The following is a 27,573-nucleotide window of genomic DNA, read 5'->3' as shown; positions in this document are numbered from 1 at the left end:
TGGACCACCCCAAACGAGTACCATTGTTGCATGTTGAACGCGTCGGAAACCAGGCGACTGAGCAGGCACGCCAGGGCCAGCTCTCCAGGACGGACTTCGCGTAGCTCGAAGTTGATGACCGACGGAAATTCGTTCCTTATACGACGCTCCGCGAGGAGGAAGTAGCTGTTCGCCGTGCTGCTCATGCACGACATGTCGTGGTTCACCCGGCGATGGCTCAGTATGCTCCAGTGGTAGCGCAGGTTCGAAGAGTGTTGGTTGACCGACAGGCACTGGCTGGGGCAGTTGGCGACGAAGCACGTGGCGTACTTGCGCTTGCGGCTGCTCCATGGTCCGACATCGCAGACGCTTTCTTTGGAACATCGCTGTCGCCTCAGGTTCATCAGCATCATCCACCGCGGAGCTCGAGCGGTGCCAGGTTGGACGCTGCGAAAGACGCAATCCCTGGAACGTCGGCCTGCACGCTGCATTGTGCCTTGCTCGGTGGACGTGAAGGTCCAGGGCTTCGGTACCTACAGGAATCGAGCGAAATGACGGCTATCAGACCCGGAATCAGACGTCTGAGCGTTGCAATCAATGGCAGCAACTGAACGTTCCAGCGCTCGTGGCCGTTGCCCGTGCATCGAACGTCTTCGTCTTCTTTATTTGCAACAGTCCCTTCGACGCTTTGGAGCGTAAAGTGTATTTTCAAATTAATAAGATTTGAGTCCGGCGTCTTTTTAGTGGGTCTGGGCACCCGCCGCGGACGCGGTTCCAAGACCTTGTCTTCGACCCTTTGGAACATTTTTTTTTTTCTACGTGGGAACACTACAAACGCGTAGATTGAAAAAGAGAGGGACTTAACACACACCACTACGGAATCACTGATTGCACTTATAATCAGATCACGGTGGAATTCCTATTCACTTTTTCACGTTTCTCCTATATCAAAAAACGTACTACCTGTGCGAAAAACGTTGTACCCCGTAAAGTTTCACATACATAAAAAAAAAAAAATTTCGACAATTACGATACTGCCGATGGCGAAATTTGCGCGCTGCTCGATGTGTCTTTTCGTTTCGCCATATATTGCGGCAAATAATTTGCGACCGCAATCACCGCACCGACTGGCAGTGTGCCAATGCCACCAGCGCCTTCGCAGAGGGAGGGGAATTATGGTATCGCTGGCACGATGAGAGGCATCGGAGTGAGCTGTGGAAGAAGACGACGAACGCGCGAGCCGTGGCACGAGCGTGTTGGCGCAGTGACGCCGGGCGACGCCGACGCTCAACATAGTAACGTGCGCCTAAGAGAGGCGCTCTAAAACTGGAGGGGACTATGTTGCTGCTTTCTGCAGGAGCAGCAAGCAGGTTGGTTCAGCCAGAATGTTTAGCCATGGGATTTATGGTTAGTACATGGATATTCCTAAACTTAGTCCTAGGATTATACGGCTTCGTCGTCTAGCAAGCTGATCATTTTCAACAAGGAACCGCGTTATAAATAATTAAATGAACAATATTAAAATTGTCCGATAGCAGGATTCGAACACAGGATAGCACAGAAGCTCAATATCGAAACGATTGCGCCACAAATGGATGTGTTGACAACCGGCATGAACACCCTTAAAAATTACTCTTGGGTAAGGCCGCGTGATAAAACGTTTTGCGTGTTTCGATTTGGACACTGTTATATTCAGTTTCGTTATTCATTTCGGTTCTTTATTCCCCAGGGGGCGCTTCTGTTCTTCATTATATATATTGGTTGTATATGTTAAATAAACGGCTTTTACTTCGGGACGGCTGGAGTCTGACTTCCACCTTCGGTCAACACCACATTGGCGACGAGGATGTCGTGAACGTACCCCCAGCCCCGCTGCGCCGTCCGTATCCGCCACCATGAGCTTCACCGGGCTTGCTCCGCCGCCGTTTTTCCTTCCGACGCCCGGCCGTCCCTCATTGCCATGGGGGCAGTGGGAGCAGATGTTCAACGTGTACTTGCTGGCATCCGGAGCCGCCGCATTCAAGCCGGAGCAACGCAAGGCTATTCTTTTGCATTGTTTGGGGGCGGAGGGCCAGCGTATTTATCAGACGCTACATGCAGGGACGAGCGCCGCAGCACCGGCCGCGCCAAGTGCCGCAGCACGCGCCGATGACAAGTCTGCCGTGGCCCCTCCTGACGAATACGACTCTGCACTCGCCGCATTACGGCTACAGTTTTCGACGTCGCGCAACGTTATCATCGAGCGTCATCGCTTTCACCGCCGCAGCCAACACACAGGCGAGTCCGTTCATGACTTTGTTGCCGCTCTATGGGAGCTAGCATCACATTGCTCGTTTGCCTCGCAAGATGATGCTTTGCGGGACCAATTCGTTGCCGGCGTAGCTTCCCCTCGCGTACGTGAGCGGTTACTGCTCGAGGGTTCCACACTTTCATTCGAGAATTCTGTTCGAATTGCACTTCAGTTTGAGCAGGCGGCTGAAGAGCTAAAGGAGCTTTCTGCTTCGGTCGAAGCAATTTCATTGCGGCAGCGTCGAAAACCATCATCGCATTCTTCGAAAAAAAGGAATTCACGACCGGCAGTCACCGTAGAGCAAAATTTAACGAGGAGCGCGAGCGGCTCACGTGCGCCGCAGTGGAACCGCCCCCCTCAGCGGTACCGAGAACAGAGTAGCCGCTCCGGCTCGCCACATTGTTTCCGATGCGGTTCGCGGGACCACATCGCGTCAGCGCCACAGTGCCCAGCGCATGGCAAGACTTGTTCGTTTTGCGGTCACAAGGGCCACTTTCAAAGGGTATGCAACCGCAAGCTAACCCAAATGCAAGGCCGAGTACGTGAAGTTGAATTTCATGAAGATGTTTCGTCATCCAGCAGTGCTGAGGATGTTTTGACTGTGCAACGTTCCGCGCGTAGCGGAATTCATATTCAATTGCAAGTCGCGAATGTCACTTTGACATTCCTTGTTGATTCAGGGTCGTCTGTTTCAATCCTGTCGGAACAAGAATTCAGTCGATATTTTCAGAGCGTTCAGCTTCTGCCTGCTCCGCATGTTAGTCTGTTTGACTACTCTCAACGGCTGATTCCAGTGCTAGGTTGTTTCCAGGCAGACGTTCGATTTAAAGGCCGCACAGCGTCGCTACGTTTTTATGTTGTTCACCGAGGCACTTCTCTGATCGGTCTAGACGGCATTAAAGCCTTGGATCTTCGCATTGAGGGTTCTGCTCTCAAGTGCCTATACACGTCCGTTACTCCGCAGCCGACTGTTGTTGACCCGCTATCCTGTTCTATTTCCACATCGTCAAGCACGCAGCCCCGTAACAAAGCTCTTCCGCCAGCCTTAGCACATGAGTTCAGTTCACTTTTCAGTCCCGAGTTGGGTCTCGCTAAGGGGTTCACGCATCGCATCAAGACACGGCAAGGCGTGCAGCCTGTAACTTCGAAGCTTCGCCGTCTGCCGTATTCTCTCCGTTCACCAGTATCAATTGAGCTTCATAGGTTGCTGAGCCTTGACATCATCGAGCGGATCGATGCTTCTGAATGGGTGTCCCCCATTGTTGTTGTTAACAAGAAAGATGGTAGCATCAGAATCTGTGTAGATCTTCGAGAGCCGAACAAAGCTATTGTTCCAGACAGTTTCCCATTGCCCCATACAGAGGAGCTGCTTCACGCTTTGGTAGGCGCTACACACTTCTCCAAACTTGACTTGGCTTCTGCTTACCATCAGGTTCTCTTGCACCCTGACAGCAGGGATCTGACGGCTTTCATCACCCATGATGGCCTTTTCCGTTTTAAAAGAGTTTGCTTTGGGTTGGTTTCTGCCCCAGCGGCATTTCAGAAGATGATGGCGAAAATCCTTGACCGCTGCCCTGGCGTGTTGTTCTACATTGATGATGTCATCATTTTTGGCAAGACCGCAGAACAACACCTTTCAAACTTGAAGACCGTGCTGCAAAAGATCAAGAACGCAGGTCTGAAACTGAACGACAAATGCCTTTTCGACGTTCCAGAACTTGCCTTTCTAGGGCACAAGGTCACTGCACGTGGTATCTTGCCACTTCCAGAGAAAGTAGACTCCATAGTTAACACACCAGTGCCAACTGATGTGGCCGCCCTTCGTTCGTTCCTGGGCCTCGTAGAATACTACTCCAAGTTTGTTCCACACTTGGCACAAGTGGTTGAGCCTATGAGAGTCTTACTTCGCAAAAATGAGCCATTCATCTGGTCTGCCGAAGCAGACAGCAGTTTCCGGAGGGTCAAGGAAATACTTTCGTCAAGTACAGTCCTCCAGATGTTCGATCCGTCATTGCCAGTAATTGTGTCGACCGACGCGTCCGACTGTGGGCTGGGAGCAGTCCTGCAGCAACAAAGTGGCCACGAGCTCCGCACAGTCGCTTTCGCATCTCGTACACTGTCGCCTGCAGAGAGAAAATATTCAGTCGGTGAACGAGAAGCACTTGCGTGCATTTGGGCGTGTGAGCGATGGCACACGTACCTGTGGGGTCGCCATTTCACAATTCGAACAGACCACCAGGCACTGGTGTCCTTGCTGTCGTCACAAGGACATGGAAGACGCCCACTTCGAATCGCACGCTGGAGTGCACGACTGCTTTGCTACAATTTCACTGTTGAATACCGCAAGGGGTCCACAAACACTGTAGCAGATGCACTTTCTCGGCTACCAGCACCTACCTCGGAGGCAGAGATTGCTAAGGAGGAAGAAATTGTCTCGTTCATTGAGCCAGCCTGTGTGACTAAGGAGAAGTTCAGGCAGGCCGCCCTCGACGACAGTTGCCTGGAAACCGTCAAGTCATTCGTGCTGAGTTCCTGGCCGCCAAAGAAGTCCATACCAGAAGAGGCGAAATCATTCTACGCCATTCGGGAAGAACTTTCTGTTGTCGATGACCTGCTTCTGCGTGGAGAGCGCCTCGTTGTTCCGTCCTCCCTCACGGCTCAGATCATCAGCACCGCGCACGAGACACATCCGGGTATCACGCGCACGAAGGCGCGACTGCGTGAGCGGTTCTGGTGGCCACGAATGGATAAGCAAGTGGAAACTGCAGTAAAAAACTGCCATATCTGTCTGGAGGCAGATAAGTCCGCCAAAACATCACCAGCACCGTTGCAACCTGTTGCATGGCCTGAGCGACCGTGGCAAAAGCTTGGCCTAGACATTGTTGGTCCCTTGGAGCATGCAGCCTACAACAGCAGATTTGCTGTAACGCTTGTTGACTACCATTCGAAATGGCCAGAGGTGTATTTTTGCAGCGAAGTGTCCACGAGCACCGTGAAAGACTTTTTAAGAAGTGTTTTTGCCCGTGAAGGCTACCCGGAAGAGATCGTTTGTGACAATGGACCTCAGTTCACTTCGCGTGAGTTCATAACTTTCCTGCAACACAGAGGCATCAGTCTTTCACATTCTTCAGTATACTACCCCCAAGCCAATGGGCAAATAGAACGTTTCAATCGCACATTGAAAAACTTCATTCAAGTCTCACTCCTCGAAAGACGACCACTCCGGCAAGCTGTCACAGAATACCTTGCCATTTACCGCTGTACTCCGCACGCCACCACCGGAGTCGCCCCAGCAGTTCTGCTGCATGGTAGAATGCCCCGAACCAGGCTCGATATCGTGGGTTTCTCGGCACCAGCATTTGCGGAAGACCCAGCCAAGGAGTTGGCGCGACTTCGTCAAAGGGTTCGGCGTCAGCAGCAAAGCAGCAAGCACTACACGGACAAAAGAAGAGCCGCCAAGAAGACGAAGATAGCCGTAGGCGATTTTGTCCGTGTCAAAAAACCGTCCGTTCGGTTCAAGGGAGACTGCGCCTTTTCTTCACCCACTGAGGTGATCAAGAGGAGGGGACCAGCCGCTTTCCGACTTGGAGACGGCCGTACGTGGAATGCCTCCAAGCTTTCCAGGGTTCCGGAGAGGGGCACCTGGGGACCAGGCCCACCTGCCACGCCGCAGCCGCGGTCTCCTGAGGCGCTGCAACCTGCCACGCCGCAGCCGCGGTCTCCTGAGGCGCTGCAACCTGCCACGCCGCAGCCGCGGTCTCCTGAGGCGCTACAGCCTGCAACGCCGCAGCCGCGGTCTCCCGAGGCGCTACAGCCTGCCACGCCGCAGCCGCTGTCTCCCGACGTGCTGCAGCCTGCCGTGCTACAGCCTCTTTCTCCCAGGACGCAGGCACTGTGTCCTGGCATACCGCAGCAGCAGTCAACGAGCCCGTCGCCAGTGCGACGTCCAACGCGGCCGACCCGAGAGCGCCGGCCACCGGCCTGGCTCAATGACTATCAGACCAATTAGTTCATGGTCTGTCATTGTGTACATAGGTTGTAAATATGTGTAAATAAGTACAGTGTGCATGCTTTGGGGTTTTCGTTACTAATACTTACTAACAACTAACTACTAAAAATAAGGGAGGGAGTATGTTATATTCAGTTTCGTTATTCATTTCGGTTCTTTATTCCCCAGGGGGCGCTTCTGTTCTTCATTATATATATTGGTTGTATATGTTAAATAAACGGCTTTTACTTCGGGACGGCTGGAGTCTGACTTCCACCTTCGGTCAACACCACAGACACCTCGACAGGCAGGAACCGCAGCAATTAGTATCGGTTGTGTGTTTTCGCGCACTCTTATTGCCTTCTGCATTTAGAAAAAGTACACACTGCTTTAAATGGGAAGAAAGAAGGTTAACCGAGCGGCCCGATTTTTATTAGTCATATGCTTTACCAAACTTGGCGGCGGATGTAGAACATCCGCCGCCAAAGTATTGGTGTTAGTGTTGGTTGGCTTCTTGTGACATGACTAATAAAAATTGGGCCTCTCGGTTAACGCTCTTTCTTCCTATTTATTACATAACGAGGGTCTCGTTACATAAGGTATTACATTATGTATTACATACATAACGTATTACATAACGTATTACATAACGAGGGTGCAGCGGTGGCGTAGAGGTAGAGCATCCGCCTTGCATGCTAGAGGACCGTGGTTCAAATCCCGGTGCCGGGCAATTTTCCACCGAATTAAACGAACAAAAAATCCGTGTAAGGATATAGCTGGTAACATACAGTAATTCTGTAGCATTAACGAGAGGGTGGCAGGTTTTGTTCTGAAACTTAATAAGATGTGCAAATTGAAGGTCGTACAAGCCTACGCCCCTACATCCAGTTATGATGACCAGGAAGTCGAAAGCTTTTATGAAGACGTGCAATGGGCGATGGGTAAAGTCAAAACAAAATACGCTATACTGGTGGACGACTTCAATGCCAGGGTAGGCAAGAAGCAGGCTGGAGACAAGTCAGTGGGGGAATATGGCATAGGTTCTAGGAATAGCAGGGGAGAGTTATTAGTACAGTTTGCAGAACGGAATAATATGCGGGTATTGAATACCTTGCTTCCGCAAGCAATGGGACGTGGAAGAGCCCGAATGGCGAGACTAGCTACAGAACAGATATTCGGTTTTAACTCAGGAAGAGGACCTTAGTGTTGAAGCAATGAACGACAATCTTATGGGCATCATTAAGGAGTGTGCAATAGAAGTCGGTGGTAACTTCGTTAGTCAGGACACCAGTAAGCTATCGCAGGAGACGAAAGATCTGATTAAGAAATGCCAATATATGAAAGCCTCTAACCCTACAGGTAGTATAGAACTTGCACAACTTTCGAAGTTAATCAACAAGCGTAAGACAGCTGACACAAGGAAGTATAATATGGATAGAATTGAACATGCTCTCAGGAACGGAGGAAGCCTAAAATCAGTGAAGAAGAAACTAGGAGTACGCAAGAATCAGATGTATGCGTTAATAGACAGAGCCGGCAATATCATTACTAATATGGATGAGATAGTTCAAGTGGCTGAGGAGTTCTATAGAGATATGTACTGCACCAGTGGCACCCACGACGATAATGGTAGAGAGAATAGATTAGATGATTTTGAAATCCCACAGGTAACGCCGGAAGAAGTAAAGAATGCCTTGGGAGCTATGCAAAAGGGAAAGGCAGCTGGGGAGGATCAGGTAACAGCAGATTTGTTGAAGGTTGCAGGGCAGATTGTTCTAGAAAAACTGGCCACCCTGTATACGCAATGCCTCATGATCTCGAGCGTACCGGAATCTTGGAAGAACGCTAGCATAATTCTAATCGATAAGAAAGGGGATGCCAAATTCTTGAAAAATTATAGACCGATGAGCTTACTGTCCGTGGGCTACAAAGTATTTACTAAGGTAATCACCAAGGGAATCAGGAACACCTTAGACTTCTGTTAACCAAAGGACCAGGCAGGATTCCGTAAAGGCTACTCAACAATAGACCATATTCACACTATCAATCAGGTGATAGAGAAATGTGCGGAATATATCTAACCCTTATATATATAGCTTTCATTGATTACGAGAAAGCGTTTGATTCAGTCGAAACCTCAGCAGTCATGGAGACATTACAGAATCAGGGTGTAGACGAACCGTATGTAAAAATACTGAAAGATATCTATAGCGGCTCCACAGCCACCGTAGTCCTCCATAAAGAAAGCAACAAAATCCCAATAAAGAAAGGCGTCAGGTAGGGAGATACGATCTCTCCAATGCCATTCACAGCGTTTTTACAGGAGGTATTCAGAGACCCGGATTGGGAAGAATTGGGGGTAAACGTTAATGGAGAATGCCTTAGTAACTTGCGATTCGCTGATGATATTGCCTTGCTTAGTAACACAGGGGATTAATTGCAATGCATGCTCACTGACCTGGAGAGGCAAAGCAGAAGGGTGGGCCTTAAAATTATCTGCAGAAAACTAAAGTAATGTTTAACAGTCTCGGAAGAGAACAGCAGTTTACGATTGGTAGCGAGAAACTGGAAGTGGTAAGGGAATACATCTACTTAGGGCAAGTAGTGACCGCGGATCCGGATCATGAAACTGAAATAATCAGAAGAATAAAAAGGGCTGGGGTACGTTAGGCAGGCATTCTCAGATCATGAACTGCAGGTTGGCATTATCCCTCAAGAGAAAAGTGTATAACAGCTGTGTCTTACCAGTACTCACGTACGGGGCAGAAACCTGGAGGCTTACAAAAACGGTTCTACTTAAATTGAGAACGACGCAACGAGCTATGGAAAGAAGAATCATGGGTGTAACATTAAGGGATAAGAAAAGAGCAGATTGGGTGAGGGAACGAACGCGAGTTAATGACATCTTAGTTGAAATCAAGAAAAAGAAATGGGCATGGGCAGGACATGTAATGAGGAGGGAAGATAACCGATGGTCATTAAGTGTTACGGACTGGATTCCAAGGGAAAGGAAGCGTAGCAGGGGGCGGCGGAACGTTAGGTGGGCGGATGAGATTAAGAAGTTTGCAGGGGCAACATGGCCGCAATTAGCACATGACCGGGGTAGTTGGGGAAATAGGGGAGTGGCCTTTGCCCTGCATTGGGCGGAACCAGGCTGATAATGATGATGATGATGATGGTGGTGGTGGTGGTGGTGTTGGTGGTCTCGAGCCTTTCTACCAGCGGTAACGAACTCTGGGGAATTGTTTCTTTTTTTGTTTGTAATTTTTTTTACTACTTGCGTTTAGCTTTTGCTCTCGTGTTTGTAACATTTGGACGATGCTTTTTAAGAGAGGGGCAATGACACATGTACTAATTTAACCCTTTTCCGGGGACTGCCTTTCACCCGCTAACAACTTAAGGTCATCACTCAGCCCGAGACGCGCCTGCATGATTTGTTACTTATTCGCATGTTATCTCTGGTTATATCTGTTGTGCATGTTCTTGCCTAACTTTGTCGAATCAGATTGTATTCGCGACACTATTTGTGTAGTACTTTCTGGAACATTCTGCAGCATTACTAATATGCCCATTCAGGCGCCCGTGCGACTTTCTGGAAGGCATGCGGGCACCAGCAATTACGTCGACATGTACGAAGAGTCATGTGCAAAAGCCGACGCGTTTGACCCGCAGATCAGATTTTCGACGATCGCCGACTGCGCTCGACGCTTTTGTTGTGCTTTGAGTGTAAACCTTTTTTCAAGGCACAGGTTCGCCCAATAAGGAGTTTCGTGGTTCACATTTCTTGCTACTTTGTGTTCCACCGTCAATATAACGTGGCAGTATTGCTGGTGTTGGCGTGCTCTGCTTTTTATTAATTCACATCTTCGCTCAATTTTCTGCGAATACTCATAGTGGAAGGAACAGCTCGGTAAAGAGAAATATTGGAAATTAAGCTTCATTTCCAACGGCATGGACAACTGCTACCTATAGCGAGTAAATATGTTGCTAACTGTTCACTTTGCTTCTACATTTGCTCTGCAAGCTAATACAGCGAAGCTGTTAGAGTGACTGGAAGTGCTCGAAAAGGTCAAGTGCATGTATTAGTGGCGTACGGGGAGGAATAAGTAATTCACGGAGTTTATATTGAGAGCAGAAAGGAGCGCTAAAGAGAAAATATATTCGAGTTGCTTTAATAAAGTCCCCTTCTAAGACGCTAAAAAGGTTGCTTTTACTGCGAGACGACGCTTGGAAAGCGAGAAAAGACGCGAAAACGAAACACAGGTAACGACGCTGCCTTAAAATTCCCGCACTAACTGGCCTATGACGTCATGAATTTTCACAGCGTCCTCTTGGGCTTCGTTAAGTCTTTGTTGGGGAACATGGGCTGCACTCTCAATTAAGCGAAAAACAGAACTTAGCAAGTTTGGAGAATTTTCACGTCACCAAAATGGCTCAACTCAAGTAAGTGGCTATATCTTAAAATGCGTGACCTTACTATGATGTATCGACCTCATGGGATTCAGGCGCGAGATGAAAAATAAATTTTGCCCTTCTATTTTCTCTTCTGGTCACCAACCTATATATATATTGTAAGGAAGATAACGAACGTGAGCGCAGAGTCAGCAGCATGGGCAGCATCAAGCGCGCAGAAGAGGCTCGAGCACTGTGCTCGGTGCATCCTTGAACAGGTTTCGATTTTCCCTCGCCTAAATTCATGTAACAAAATTTTAGATTTTTACCTCCATTTTCGGAACACATAAGCAAAGTCTGCCCGACTCTTGGCCAATCCCCGCGAGTGGGTAAGCGCCAATCTCATCAAGGACATCATCATCATCATCATCCTTGAACAGGCGGTCGCTATGAACCTCAATAAGTCCCCTTTATAAGTGGTGGCGCCGTGCGGGGTAACGTTCCACTCTACCATCCTAGAACTCCGTTCTCGAATGCTACCCTCTGCCATTTCGGACGCCGACCAGCAGACTCTTCCATCGCCACCCTCGCTTGCGCTGGCAACGTTCGCCAGCGGGAGCCTCCCATTTTCAGCGGAACCGACGACAACGACGTTGAAGAGTGGCTGTAGTCCTACGAACGGGTGAGCGTTCACAACAAATGGAATGACTCGGACAAGCTGGCTTACGTATCATTCTACTTCGCGGGTGTGGCCAGCTTCTGGTTCAGAAATCATGATAGAGATATCCGAACGTGCTCGGCGTTGAAGACGCCGCTTACAGAAGTATTTGACCGACCCGCCGTCAGGAAACTCCGAGCCAAGCAGCGTTTGCGTACACGTGCACAGGACACGGGTGAGACATTCACCAGCTATATAGAAGACGTTCTCGATTTGTGCAGGCGCGTGATCGCTGCCATGACGGAAGCGGAAAAGATCAAGCACGTCATGAAGGGAATCGATGATGACGCATTCCAGATGCTTCTGGCCAAGGACCCGCGCACTGTTGGCGACGTTATCAGCTTGTGCCAGATCTATGATGAATTACGCAAGCAGCGAGCTGTGACAAGGCGACATCCCACACCAGATGCGGCGTCACTCTGCAGCCTGACCCCCCCCCCGTCGAACAAGCCTCCCTGATAACCCAAATCAAGGATTTCGTCCGCGAAGAAGTCACACGACAGCTATCTCTGGTGTCCGTTACTCGGGGGTCTGCCAGCACTTTGCCGTCTCATCTCCGTAACGTGATCCATGAAGAGGTCGCGGAAGCGCTGCCGGCTGTTCACCAGCACGATGTCGTGACTACACCACTCACTTATGCTACGGTTGCTGCAATGGCCCCTCGCAGTGTGCCCGTGCGTCGCTTCCAGCGGGCTGTGCACCGCTCTCCCCCTCCCGTCCCCTGGACCACCACTACCGTCGCTAATCCGTGGCGCACGCCGGACAATCGCCCTATATGCTTCGCATGTAGGTATCCCGGTCATGTCGCAAGGTTCTGCCGCCGTCGATCGCAGGCGTTCGATAACGATCGACAAGTGCCCTTGAATGCCCGTATTTTTCATCCACTTTAATTTACATTAATTTAACATTTCTTTATTTCATTTATTAAGCACAAGCAATTTCCCCTATGTTGTCCTTGGTGTCAGTGTTTGTTGGCTTCTCATGCTATCACTAATAAAATCGAGCCCCTCGGTTAACCCCCTTTCTTCTCGTTCATTACATAACGAGGGTCTCGAATCCGGCTACATTGATGCCTTCAGGTAGCATATGTGGGTTTATTGACCAGTTGCCTTCAGGCAAAACGATCACGTTCTCGTGACGCCTGCGGCAAGAAGGATGTTCCACGTCCGCCGCTAAGGTCTGTGAGTGGTGGCGCTGGCTAACACTCCCAGGGTTCTACTAGGACACATAAATACCCAAGAAGGTGGATGAGGAAACAGCGCCGCAGTAGCTCAATTAGTAGAGCATCGCACGCGAAATGCGAAGGTTGTGGGTTCGGTTCCCACCTGCGGCAAGTTGTTTTTTCATCCACTTTAACTTACATTAATTTATGGTTTCTTTATTTCATTTATTAAGCACAAGTAATTTCCCCTATGTTGTCCTTGGTGTCAATGTTTGCTGGCTTATCATGATATATATATATATATATATATATATATATATATATATATATATATATATATATATATATATATATATATAATTGTGTGTGTGTGTGTGTGTATTACCGCGCTATTAATGATACTACAGCTATTCAAGAATACCTACACACTCTAAACTAATTTAATAGTTATCTTTAGTGGAATGAATAGCGGTGCGTAAGATATATTCTATGTAAGTATTCTTCCCTTCTTACCTTCTGCCGTCCGATTCATGGCCGATCCCTCGTATCCCTAGGGTTGAGCCATATCCGTAGGGACCAAACGAAACCAAACCGAGCGTGCCTGCAGAGTGATTCCGAGCGATCGTGCAGCTTGAACGATGCTTCTTTCTTTGCGTGGACACCTGCCGCGGTGGGTGAGGGTCTATGGAGCTTTGCTACTGAGCACAGGGCCCAGTGGCGTGAAATTAAAATAAATAAATAAATAAATAAATAAATAAATAAACTTGTTTGCCGAAATTTCGATGGGTGTAAAGGAACCCCAATTGGTTCAAACAAATTCCTAGCCACGTACCACAGCGTCTATCACAGCCCAAGCTTAGACTTATGGACGTAAGCGTCCCCATTCATTCGTCGGTCAGCTTTCATGCTATTTCTACTTTCCTGCGACGCATCCCACACATGTTGAGAAATACACGTTACAGGAATTACCCCAAATGGGAAAGTGCCATTATAGGTAGCTTAAGTGTTCATTGTGCATGTATTGTTTTCTCCAGAACATGGTTCAGTCCGAACGACCCAGCACAGCCCCGACTACGGCGCTCAGCAGCCCGATCTAGCCTTAATAATTTTCAATTATCAAGGTTGAGCTTCCTTTTTTTTATTGATATGATATAAAGGAGATGTTGGCACGCAATTTAAGGCGCCGGCTACTCCTTATCTCTTGCGTGGTTCCATCGTACATCATTCCGGGTTCAAGGTTACATATTAAATAATCTTTTCACACAAGCACCAGGACTTATCATGCAACGTTTCCACAGGAAGACGATGACGTAAGGAACACATGGTACATACAATATACAATGTAAATGTCTCCACGCTTATGTAGACGAGTCTCAAATGTACAAACGATACTGTCGCCTAATAACACATTGTATAGTCAGCGTGTGGTACATACATAGTGTAAATCTACTATCACATACAGTCACTACAGAACAGTCAACATAACATAATTCCCAAACAGATGCATATATAGAGTGATATTGTGATGAAGGTTGAGCTTACTCTCTTTAAGCGGAACTTGTCCCAAAGACAGCAGAAACTAAACGCTTGCATGAGGAATCGATTCAGCAAAATGGGTTTTCCGGACAAGCGTACAGCATTCGAGTAGATGAACAGCATTATAGATAGCCTCGATTTGCAGCTTGCAGCTGCAAATCGAGCTGCAGAAGATTGCAGCTTGTGGCTGCAACCTTCACTAACCTTTACCAGACTTCAAGGGTAGACATACACGTTCTTGGGCAAGTAGTCTCCTGACACCTACGTCCCGCCCTTCGCTACCTTTTTTGCGACAGAAATCAAAACTAACTTAAACAATGACACACCAAAATCAAGACTAGGAGAGCCAACGAGCCACAGCAGTTCACACGTTGACACAAACAGCTACGTCGGTGGAAATTATATGTTGAGCTGAACCAAGATATCGTATCTAGTTTTCCAGTATCGTGTAATCGAGACCTGATAACTGGTAGGACCCATAAAAAATAAGGATTATGGTGTTGTACGTGCCACAACCACGATCTGATTATGAGGCACGTCGTAGTGGGGGTATCCGGAATAATATGGCCCTCCTGGAGTTCTTTAGCGGGCACCTAAACCTAAGTACACGGGAGTTGGCATTTCGCCTCCATCGAAATGCAGCCGCCGTGGCCGGAATTTGATCCCGCCACCTCGAGTTTAGCAGCCCAACACCACAACCACTAAGCAACCACGGCGGGTGGGTAGGGCCGATAGGATACCGACGCCGTAAAAGCCGTAAACAGTATACAGTGAAATGCCTATATTACGAAGTGTTGGGACCTCCAAAATTCTTCCTTATAAAGGTCACTTCGTTGTAACGTTCGCCCACCGTATCGCTCGCCATAAAGCAAGCTAAGTACGTTGAGCAAGATGAAATATTTATTTAAGCTGAATCAGACAGGCTAGTGAAATATCTCGCAAGTTTCTTGCGCACACTCCTTCCGATAGAATGTGCGACTACAGCGGACCTTAATTTGCCGAGGTTCAGGGCATGCTCTGCGGAGAAACGCGGGAGCGACGTAAAGTAAATTTGCACATCGCCAAATCCCGCTGTCTCCTCCCTTGCCGTCAAAATTATAGATTTGGGTACAGGCTCTTAATCACTGGTGCTTCCTTTGACAATGGCGTCCTTTCTGCCCTAGATGGATTTGAAGATGTCCTCGTTCGCCAGTTGCGATTGCATCATGTCGTCATCATCAACTTGGGCGCATTTGTCAGCCGTAGTACCTGCTGCTGTGTGAAAAGCCACGTACGCACTGAAAGATTCCTGGAATATTACAGCAGGACTGCAAAACTCGCTGATATTGTCACGTTCGTCAACTGCACCGCTAACGTTTCCGTTAGCGCTAACGCAGCTCAGTGGAAGTCTGCTGAAGGCAGTGTCGTCACGTGTACGTGGCTATTGTTGAAAAGCTACGAAAGCCACAATGCCTTCGTTGTACAGGCATATTCGTTGTAGGGGTCTTCGTTGTAGAGAAGTTCACAATGCATGGGAAGGTTATAAATTTGGCCCGGACTTAATCAATCCTTTGTTATATAGAGAATTTTGTTGTAGAGGTGTTCGCTGTGGAGGCGTCCGGTTTAAATACAGATATAGACAAATCTATCAGATATATTGGCGATTTCCGCGGAGCAGTTTGTTCTAGAGAAACGAGATGACGCTTTCGGCTGCGCGCGGCACGTCGCCTTAGCGACAGCGCACGAATACGAAACCGTTACCCCTTCCACCTTGCTTCTATGCGATCAGCTGTCGCAAACGTAACTGAGTTTTCGCTAACGCACCGTGCTGCAATCATGCCGGATTAAAGACGTGTGCAGTAGTTGGCAGCTACAATAGTGACTGGCATATTAAAAAATGGAGTGAATCTGTGTAGCCAAGTTCGCGGACCATCACTGCAACTGTCCGTACATGTTACCGGCACTTCGAGATGTGCTGCTTTCTTCGAGGATACAGAAGCTTGCACATCCGCCAGCGTTGTATCGCTACCCTTCTAGTGCTTCAGCCCCCGAACGTCGGCAAGAGTGAGTACTGCTCGTTAAACAATGACAAATGGAGCAGCGCCGCTTCCTGTCGCAGTGTGTTTCGCGAACAGTATCTACAAACATGCACCTCAATTTGCACGGAATCTTACGCCCACTCTATCGCCAACGTGTAGATTGGTGAGTGGGCGCACACTTGAATATATGCGAACCATATACGCACAAATGACGGACTACATCGATAGCGCACGAATGGTCGAAGCTGAATGTTTCGTGACAGTGCACGATACTGCTACTAGCAATACAAGTCGATATACAAGTACTACGATACAAGTGTAGCGATAATGCATCTTTGCTAATGTATTACATTGTACGTTTCAATGTACGGCTACGTTTCAAGCCTTGCGTGCAGCAAGAACAAATCTATCGGAACTGAGCAGACCCGCGTGCGATTAGGCAGAAATAATCAGATAGTGACCGCACCAAGGCAATTTACGGAGTCAGAAATGTGTCATGCCGCTGCTTTAACATATTTGCCAAATAAAGAACGAATAGGAAAACACATTAATCCTGATTTTTCTTTTATTCACAAGTTTTCCAGTTTACTTACAGAAAACCATAAAGGTCAGGACTAAAGGCGCTAGCATGCGCCTGACTGAGGCCCTAACCCCTGTACAATTTGCGCTCCAGCGAAGCAATCAGGACAGCGTAGGAATGAGGAGAAAAGGAAAAAAAGAGTACGACGTATAGGAGCAAGGAATTTATGAGGCAAGATCGAGAAAAAACTTATACACTACAAGCTAAGAAAAACAAACACACGATGTGCAACCAAAAAACAGCATGAACTACACAGTTTGGGCGAAAAAAAAAGTCCCCGATTTGCAGCAGTACGCATTCGGTAACAAACATTTCGTGAGCGGGAAGTTCGGATAGTTTGGAATACATGTTTAGCCTCGCTCTTAGAACAAGCATATTATACGCTGCTCACGCCATTTGGGTATAGCCTAATCACCTTCAAAAATACTTCTGCATCTTCTCTCAAGGTGTGGCCAACGCTTCGTGTCGTCCACCCAGTCACCGTCTACGATATCGCCGGAAACAGAGGTTTGCTAAGCCGCACCGGCATCATACACACCCATTGTAAACGCGAAGGCAACGGAGGATGTTGAGGCAAGCAATGGACGCGTCACCCCGAGATCAGACCTGGCAGCGCCCACGTGATCGCCGCGAAGATGGTCAATACATCGTAAAAGCATTATTTATTTATTTATTTATTTATTTATTTATTTATTTATTTATTTATTTATTTATTTGTTTATTTATTTATTCATTTAATATTGCCAGCATTCATAACGACCGTTCTTTACTAAACCGAGCGTTATGTCGGTATGAACTGGAGTTGAGTTCTGCATGACGTCTTTAATCTAGCTGCCGTTGCAAGCATTCTTATGCCATCGATAACGACTGATGTCACCGGGTTTTACAAGAAGTATTGATAGGAATCATGATGGTGATGATGATGATGATCAGCAGCAGCAGCTGCGTCATCATCAGCCTATTTTGTGTCTGGTGCAGTACGAAGGGCTCTCCCTGCGGTCTCCAATTACCCCTGTCCTGCGGCAACCGATTCCAACTAGAGACTGCGAATTTCTTAATTTCGTTGCCCCACCTAGTCTTCTGCGGTCTTCGACTGCGCTTTCCTTCTCTTGGTACCCTTTCCATAACCCTTATGGTCCACCGGTTATCTAACCTACGCATTACATGACCTGCCCAGCTCCATTTCCTTCTTTTTATGTCAATTAGAATATCGGCTATCCTTGTTTGCTCTCTGATCCACACCGATATCTTGCTGTCTCTTAACGTTATGCCTAGCATTCTTCATTCCATCACTCTTTGCTGCGGTCCTTAACTTGTTCTCAAGCTTCTTTGTCAGTCTTCAAGTATTTGCCCCATATATCAGCACCAGTAGAATGCATTCATTGTACACCTTTCTTTTCAATGATAATGGTAAGCTTCCCTTAAGCATCTGGCCATGTCTGCTGTATGCGCTCCAACACTCTTATTATTCTGTGAATTTCCTTCTCATGATCAGGGTCCCCTGTTTGTAGTTGACCTAGGTAAACGTACTCCTTCACAGACTCTATTGGCTGACTGGCGATCCCGAACTCTTGTTCCCTTGCTCGGCTATTGATCCTTATCTTTATCTTCTGCACATTAATCCTCAACACCACTCTTACACTCTCTCTGTTAAGGTCCTCAATCATTTATTGTAACGCGTCTGCAGTGTTGCTGAATAGAACAATGTCATCGGCAAACTGAAGGTTGCTGAGATATTCACCGTCGATCTTTACTCCTAAGGCTTCCCAGTTTAATAGCTTGAATACCACTTCCAGGAACCCAGTGAATAGCATTAGTAAAGTGCTTGGTGTAACAATCGAATGCCCTCAGCCAAGTTTCCCAGCGGGTGATAACATTATAAACAACACAAAACTACGACAAAACACGAAAACGTCATTTTTAGGCTCTGAAACTCTAAGATAGGCACTAACATCGAAATAAGCATTTATAGGCACGGTAAATCTGCCACTACAATGTTTCTAGACCCCGTACATCGTGCTCATATGTTACATAGGCACAATAAGGATGTAAGGACAAAATGAGCTTTTTGCCTAAACTTCCGGTTTCTACTCATGACCTATCGCGACTCAGTAGCGTTTGGTGTCATAATCATGAGCTTAACTAAATATATCAAAGGTATTAGGCCGTATTTTTTGCGTTCAACCAGTCAGTGCCGAGTATGTATGCACGTCGTGCAATGGAGAAGACGGATAAGCACGTTATCTGCGTCAAAACATCAGAAGACTATGCTGATGTAGGAGAGAAGAGTGGGTGGGATGATTTCATTGTACAGATCTTGCTGTTTATTTCATTATTCCAGAATTAATATAGCGTTCCCTCGGTCGTCACACACGTCACGGGTATCCTAGCATCTTGTGGCCCGTGAACGACAGCAGATGAGTGGAGGGCTCAGACTTGCAAATGAAGTGTATTGCGAGAATGAAGTCATTTGACATTGCCCAGGTAGAAACGAAATGCAAATGTGCCCGTGCACCGTGCATTGGGTGCACGTTAAACAGCCCCGACCTCGGCAGTCAAAATTTATCGGAAGTCGCGCCGTTACGGCGTGCCTCGTAATTATATCGTGGTCTTAGCGATTAAAATTCCAAAATATAATTTTTTAACTTTCATCCGTTACTCCCTGATGTACTTATTATAGCCTCTGCCCCTCAGAGCAATGTTTGTCTGTGTTAACACTGAGATGTATGGGCACAATAATCACACGAATCAGAACTGTAAGACGTCGCAGAATATGGCACGTAACATTATTTATCTACGGTGAGCAGAAACTAAGAGCTACTATACCTGCTGTTAAGAGCGTGCACGTGAAATATGGCACACCGTTGGGCCGTTCTCGAGTGGAGAACCACGAGCCACTATCTCGTCACCCGCGTCATATTCAACTCACGGCTGGATTGCTCACCCCAAAACAACGCCCTGTCACGGTTCACGTGTCCTGTGTAAGCTCGCAGTGACGTTACCGCGACCCCATTGGCAGCGGCGTAGCCGGTTCCTCACTTACAATAAGTCTCTTACACGCTTGTTTAGTCGCACTCGAGCGTACCACGTTGCCAAATTAACGTCGCGTGTGTTCCTAACTGAGCGCCATGATGCTGTGGAGTTAGCTCTACCTCTCTCCGATCTTCAAACGACATGAGTGATTGGTTACTTATCTGTGCCATGAGAGACGTCGCCGTATATAGGGGGCTTTGTAATAATTTCGACCACCTGCTTTTCTTTGACACGATCAGTTTCCCATAACCTAAAGGGCAATTTGTCATCAATACATAATTCATAAAATATCACAAGTGAAAACGAGCGCATCTACTTAGAACGAATGTTGCAATTAGTATCAGTTTTGAGATGAGCGTAGTCAAACTTGAGGTAGAACTTCACTGTTGTTCAACTTACCTCTTTAACAAGACGAATTTTTATGCAGCGAAACTCGGCAGTTACTGGAACACCAATGCGTTCTGTCGCAAACTTTGGGAACGCGCCTCTCGATACTCGTGTCATGCTCAGAATTCAAGTGGATATGACTGTCGAAGTCATCGCCTAAAATTCTTTAATGGAATACGAGTCGTGAAAAAAAGCTGAAAAGTTAATTAGCGATAATTTGTTTTTTAGTGACAGATCGATTTTGACTTCCACTATAAGCAATGTCGGCGTCTGAGAGAAATTCAGTTTAAGTAGCATTGTGCTATATGCCACTGGTGCATCTTAATAGTTCTGTTCACGAAAAAAAGGGGAAAAAATAATGGTATAGTGCTATCTGTCTTAGAGTGTACGGATAACAGATATATTTTATTTATTTAAATACATCATCAGATTGTCCTCCTTTCTTTCCCTCCGCTTTTGTAGTTTTGGAGATTGTGATTTAAACACTTCCTCAAGTACATCTGATTCAGTGTATTGAATGCTGCAATGTGCATTTGACCAGACCTATAGACGACACGTTGTTTCTGCATGTCGAGTGAGCGCATGACGAGGCAGACACCCGTGTGCATGGTAACGTCTTCGACTACGGCGTATCGGGTGATGATTAAAAAATTAAATTATGGGGTTTTACGTGCCAAAACCACTTTCTGATTATGAGGCACGCCATAGTGGAGGACTCCGGAAATTTAGACCACCTGGGGTTCTTTAACGTGCACCTGAATCTAAGTACACGGGTGTTTTCGCATTTCGCCCCCACCGAAATGCGGCCGCCGTGGCCGGGATTCGATCCCGCGACCTCGTGCTCAGCAGCCCAACACCATAGCCACTGTGCAACCACGGCGGGTATCGGGTGATGATCAGAAACACAACACTCGTGCTGAATTATTTCCCGTGTTACAATGCTGCTCGGCAAAATTCGCGCATTCCGACAAGATACGTCGTAAATAACTGGTGAGACACCGCCATTATTTAGCAAGCGACAAACAACACGATCAACACCGCAGTCGCCAAGTCAACCGCGTGCCTCTACATCGTCCATGGGCTTGCCATACGTCTAAGCGGAGGGACTCCGCCCTTCACGCGTGTACGTACGCTGACCCGAGCGCAGGCCACGCCTTAGTCCAGTGTGTGTCTGGAAGTACTACTGCTCGTGAGAAGTGGCCAATAAAGAAGCAAAAAGGGGGAGGGGAAAAGAGGGAAAACTGGAGGTGCTACATGTACTCGTACGTGCTCGTACAACGCTGTGTTACGGTTACCGATTAGTAGAGCATCAGAAGGGCAGCAACTATGTGCGAGGCACAGCTTGGGAGTGCTATGAGATCTGGTTCTGCCCGTCAGTAGTTGATCGCAAAACGAGTGTTTCTTGAGTAAAGCAGGTCCATCATAGCAAATGGCTGCGCTCAGGGAAGAGCGGTCGGGCAAGCGGTGTCGCGAAATCATACAGCAAACGCCTGGAGACACAAATATCGCGCCTTATCGCTCCCAAATCAGGTGTAGATTATACGAGTTGATCATCTGTAAGTTTTTTGTCGAATTTTTAAGAAATAGTCTGCGGCAGGTAGCATAATTTTGGTCATCGAACCGGATTACTCAAAGAGGCGGACATTATTAACACAAAGAACTACCTAACAAAAAATCACTGATTAACTTCTCCATTATTTTACGGCACCTATTGTAATTTACGAATTGTAACAGGTGAGGTTGCAAGATGTATGCCCTGGAAATGGATTTCCAGCATGACACCACTTTCGGGATATGATTTCCCAAACTGTGGGATGAAATACGCGGGCGTTCCAGTTACTTTTGTGCTTCAATGCATGAAAGAGCGTTTTGTTCGAAGAAGCTCACGCAAGGAAGTATTAAGGCTGTATACGAAGACAGTCATGAATATACTCCCGCGTAGAACGGTCTAGCCAGGTCGTGAAAGACGCCGAAGAATACAGAAAGCATAAATGTGTTTTAACGTTTGTACTCATCGTACTCAAACACATCGTACACATCGATCGCTTCGAGTCGAAACGGCTGCTATCAGACGGTAATTAACGTCCAGGCAGCCTGAAACTTTCTCTCCAGATATCCGCACATGGTCATACGCCGAGAATTGCAGACAATGACCCCCTGCAGAGTTGGGTTGAAGAGGTATGGGATGCCTCCCACACGCACCTATATTATCGGGCAGCTCAAGCTGCATGGTGCAGGGTCTAGGGAACTACACACGCCGGACAATGTGCATGCCATGCCGCAAATTAGTACGCCTAGTCTTCAAGGGTGCTGTGACACATTTTGACAGAGGACACTAAAAGCACACGCTATATCATTACAGACTGGCAGATTATTCATTAACTCCCTCGGTGAACTAGTTCTCCGAAAAAGACGAATTACCAGCGAAAAAAGCTGTAGTTGAATGCCACACTTTTAATTTTGCCATCGTCAAAACTATATAGAGGCACATGAAGAGATCCATTTAGTTCACTTCAAAGTTATAGATCTCAAATCATCTCGAGCAACGCGCCTTGGTTGGCGACGCAGTGAACAGCGCCGCGAAATCGTGGTGTCGCCCTTATGCGCACGGTGCCCAGTTGCTCACGACGAGCTCTCCGATCACTGTGCTGTGTGACACCAAGTTGGCGAGAACGTAGCAAGAGTCGACCATCGAGAACTGTCTGTGAACGTGGATTTGGCGCTGCGCGCGGAGTGCGGTGTATCAGAGCACCTCAGTTCCTCGGCCTCAGTCACGTCGATCCAGTTCTCGAGGAAGATGAGTGCGAACAGAGTTTTACAATTCTCGTCTGAATCCCCTCCACGTTTATGTGTGCGGATTATTGTTTGCTTTCAGGATCACTCCACTCACCGCTCCGTCTCCGGTCGCGACAAACGCATTAACTGCGTGTGGACGCCCGTTGATTGTAACCATCCTAAGCTCGCTATCAGTTTCAGCTACCTCCTGCTCCAGCGTCAACATGTTAACGATATTCGTGCCCGGCGTTATGCGTAGCATAAATTGCTCATCCTGAATATTCCCTTGTAAGCGGCGATGACTGCCTCCGCCAGAAGGGGGCTCGTGAGTGATTGTACTGGTAGTTCTTTAGTCGGTCGGATGATGAGTTTAAATTTAACGATGGGTAGGGGTTAGTAGGCTGGGCTTTCGTTCTCGGCTTTCGTTGGGCTTTCGGCTTTCGGTCTGGGCTTTCGTTGAGCATTGGATTCCTAATCTTCGTCGACTGCCTGGGTGTAGGCCTGTCTCGGGCGCTACTGGCACGTGGCTGCGTGTATCAGGGTGTTAAAGCGCGTGCTGATTTTTCCGATAATCCATTCCGTTATCAGATGAGTTTTACCCAATGCTTCGGGGCACGCTTGGCGCTGTTCGCATCAGGCGCAGGTGTTCGCGCCGCCTTTTGCATCGTCCTGTTGTTTTTCACAGGCGCGGTGCAGCTGCCACCGTTATCGTGCTCTTTGGTAATTTTAGCGCGGCTTGCATGTCTTCGTGAGACGATATCGGCACGAACCATTGTATCCTTGGAGCCCTCTCACCTTTCTGCGTCAGGTGGTACCCAATTGTAATTGCGGATCGGGACGTGAGCGAGTTTGCACTTCTCGTCCTCCGTCCAGAAGACAGAAATCAGACATCTCTTTCAAACGTTTGTACACATCGCATACACGTACAGATCGACCGCTTCGAGTCGAAACGGCTGTTATCAAACGTTAACGTCCAGGCTACCTGAAACGCACTTTCCAGATATCGGCACGCGGTCATATGCCGAGAATGGCAGGGAACGATCGCCTGCTGAAATAGGTTGAAGAAATATGGGATGCAACCCCCTCGCCCTTATATTAAAGGGGAGCTGAAGCTGCATGGTCCAGCGTCTAAGGAACTACACAGGCCGGATAAGGTGCATGCGACGCCACATGATCGGTATGTCCAGTCTTACAGGCCGTTACACATTTTGACAGAGGACACCAAAAGCAAGCGTTATATTATCCTATAGTAAGATTACTCTTTATTTACTTCCGCAGTGCATTATTTCTCAGAAAAACACGAATTATCAGCCAAAGAAAAAAGTTTTCGTTGAAGGGCAAACATTTCAATGTTGTCATCTTCCAAGCCAAGATACCGCAAGAGAACCGCTTAGTTCAGTTCGAAGTTGTGAATCTCGAACAAGTTAAGCAGCGCGCACTGGTCGGCGACGAGGCGCATAGCAGCCGGAAAATCGTGGTGCGGCCCGTGTGAGCCCGATGTACAGTGGCTCACTACGAACTCCTCGATCACAAAGTACGCTACGAAACACCAAGTAGGCGTTAACGTAACAAAAGTCAACTGTAGCGAACGGGTCATGAACATGGATCTGGCGCTGCCCGCGAAGTGCGGTGTATCAGCGCCCCACACTGTCTCTGTCTCGGGCCCGTGGATCCAGTTCTCGAGGAAGAAGGGCGCATGCAGAGCTATAGCTCGTACAGTGTCTGCACGCCGAGATTCGAGAAGCCATGTGCATCCCCTCCAGCCTGTCATGAGTCGTCACCGATTGCTGGAGCGTTTCGGCGAGGTACCCGGGCGAGTTGATGTACCACATGTTGCGGCTTATGTGGTGGCCCTCCCGGAACAGAAAGTGGTTTTGCGAGATGCGTGGCTCGCATAACTCCAAGAACTTGTTGGAGCACTGCTCCGTGAGCACCGTGTGCACTCCCACGAACCAGTGCCTGCGCTCCCTGTTGGAAGACGTGGAAACCACGCGTCCGATCGGACACATTAAGGCCAGCCGTGCTGCACGAACTGCGAGTAGCTCAAAGTTGACCCTCAGGAATTCGTTCCACAGGGAGAGCTCCGCGAGAAGGAAACAGACGTTGAACTCGCTGGCCGTGCGGCAGTTGTCATTGTTCACCCGGCGATGGCTCAGGATGCTTCGCAGGTAGCGCAGGTTCGAAAAGAGCTGGTTGACCGGCAGGCATAGGATGGGACATCCGCCGAGCAGGTATGCGGCGTACTCGCGCAGAAGCTCGCTGCTTCTGCACCTGCCGAGCATCTCGCACAGCATTTGCAAGCCGAAGAAGCGCATGCTCATGAGCTCCAGCGTGTCGAGCGTGGTGACCGCGGAGCGGAGCGCGTCGACGAGGTCCCTGGGCAGGTAGTCGTCCGAGCGGTAGCTGCCGAGCTCGACGTTCCCCAGGTTGTGGCTCAGCCAGAAGTCGCGCAGCAAGAGGAAGTGATTGTGGGTGACGTGAGACTCGCTCAGTTGCACGAACGTGATGCAGCAGTGCTTCATGAACAACCAGTGGACCACCCCAAACGAGTACCATTGTTGCATGTTGAACGCGTCAGAAACCAGGCGACTGAGCAGGCACGCCAGGGCCAGCTCTCCAGGACGGACTTCGCGTAGCTCGAAGTTGATGACCGACGGAAATTCGTTCCTTATACGACGCTCCGCGAGGAGGAAGTAGCTGTTCGCCGTGCTGCTCATGCACGACATGTCGTGGTTCACCCGGCGATGGCTCAGTATGCTCCAGTGGTAGCGCAGGTTCGAAGAGTGTTGGTTGACCGACAGGCACTGGCTGGGGCAGTTGGCGACGAAGCACGCGGCGTACTTGCGCTTGCGGCTGCTCCATGGTCCGACATCGCAGACGCTTTCTTTGGAACATCGCTGTCGCCTCAGGTTCATCAGCATCATCCACCGCGGAGCTCGAGCGGTGCCAGGTTGGACGCTGCGAAAGACGCAATCCCTGGAACGTCGGCCTGAACGCTGCATTGTGCCTTGCTCGTTGGACGTGAAGGTCCAGGGCTTCGGTACCTACAGGAATCGAGCGAAATGACGGCTATCAGACCCGGAATCAGACGTCTGAGCGTTGCAATCAATGGCAGCAACTGAACGTTCCAGCGCTCGTGGCCGTTGCCCGTGCATCGAACGTCTTCGTCTTCTTTATTTGCAACAGTCCCTTCGACGCTTTGGAGCGTAAAGTGTATATTCAAATTAATAAGATTTGAGTCCGGCGTCTTTTTAGTGGGTCTGGGCACCCACCGCGGACGCGGTTCCAAGACCTTGTCTTCGACCCTTTGGAACATTTTTTTTTCTACGTGGGAACACTACAAACGCGTAGATTGAAAAAGAGAGGGACTTAACACACACCACTACGCAATCACTGATTGCACTTATAATCAGATCACGGTGGAATTCCTATTCACTTTTTCACGTTTCTCCTATATCAAAAAACGTACTACCTGTGCGAAAAACGTTGTACCCCGTAAAGTTTCACATACATAAAAAAAAAAAAAAATTCGACAATTACGATACTGCCGATGGCGAAATTTGCGCGCTGCTCGATGTGTCTTTTCGTTTCGCCATATATTGCGGCAAATAATTTGCGACCGCAATCACCGCACCGACTGGCAGTGTGCCAATGCCACCAGCGCCTTCGCAGAGGGAGGGGAATTATGGTATCGCTGGCACGATGAGAGGCATCGGAGTGAGCTGTGGAAGAAGACGACGAACGCGCGAGCCGTGGCACGAGCGTGTTGGCGCAGTGACGCCGGGCGACGCCGACGCTCAACATAGTAACGTGCGCCTAAGAGAGGCGCTCTAAAACTGGAGGGGACTATGTTGCTGCTTTCTGCAGGAGCAGCAAGCAGGTTGGTTCAGCCAGAATGTTTAGCCATGGGATTTATGGTTAGTACATGGATATTCCTAAACTTTGTCCTAGGATTATACGGCTTCGTCGTCTAGCAAGCTGATCATTTTCAACAAGGAACCGCGTTATAAATAATTAAATGAACAATATTAAAATTGTCCGATAGCAGGATTCGAACACAGGATAGCACAGAAGCTCAATATCGAAACGATTGCGCCACAAATGGATGTGTTGACAACCGGTATGAACACCCTTAAAAATTACTCTTGGGTAAGGCCGCGTGGTAAAACGTTTTGCGTGTTTCGATTTGGACACCTCGACAGGCAGGAACCGCAGCAATCAGTATCGGTTGTGCGTTTTCGCGCACTCTTATTGCCTTCTGCATTTAGAAAAAGTACACACTGCTTTAAATGGGAAGAAAGAGGGTTAACCGAGTGGCCCGATTTTTATTAGTCATATGCTTTACCAAACTTGGCGGCGGATGTAGAACATCCGCCGCCAAAGTATTGGTGTTAGTGTTGGTTGGCTTCTTGTGACATGACTAATAAAAATTGGGCCTCTTGGTTAACGCTCTTTCTTCCTATTTATTACATAACGAGGGTCTCGTTACATAAGGTATTACATTATGTATTACATACATAACGTATTACATAACGAGGGTGCAGCGGTGGCGTAGAGGTAGAGCATCCGCCTCGCATGCTAGAGGACCGTGGTTCAAATCCCGGTGCCGGGCAATTTTCCACCGAATTAAACGAACAAAAAATCCGTGTAAGGATATAGCTGGTAACATACAGGAATTCTGTAGCATTAACGAGAGAGTGGCAGGTTTTGTTCTG

The 27,573-nt window shown here is 48.2% G+C and overlaps 1 protein-coding gene across 1 annotated transcript; it reads left to right on the top strand.

Moving 5' to 3' along the window:
• Positions 1-1,666: 1,666 nt before the first annotated feature.
• Positions 1,667-13,626, top strand: LOC126526603 (uncharacterized). The gene is made up of 2 exons (XM_072287888.1): positions 1,667-3,026; positions 13,564-13,626. The coding sequence occupies exons 1-2, from the start codon at positions 1,875-1,877 to the stop codon at positions 13,624-13,626; spliced, it is 1,215 nt and encodes a 404-aa protein (XP_072143989.1). The 5' UTR covers positions 1,667-1,874.
• Positions 13,627-27,573: the final 13,947 nt, after the last annotated feature.

The sequence above is a fragment of the Dermacentor andersoni genome, chromosome 1, assembly GCF_023375885.2.
Source record: "Dermacentor andersoni chromosome 1, qqDerAnde1_hic_scaffold, whole genome shotgun sequence".
NCBI lineage: Eukaryota > Metazoa > Arthropoda > Arachnida > Ixodida > Ixodidae > Dermacentor > Dermacentor andersoni.
This window is presented reverse-complemented; position numbering and strand designations above follow the sequence as displayed.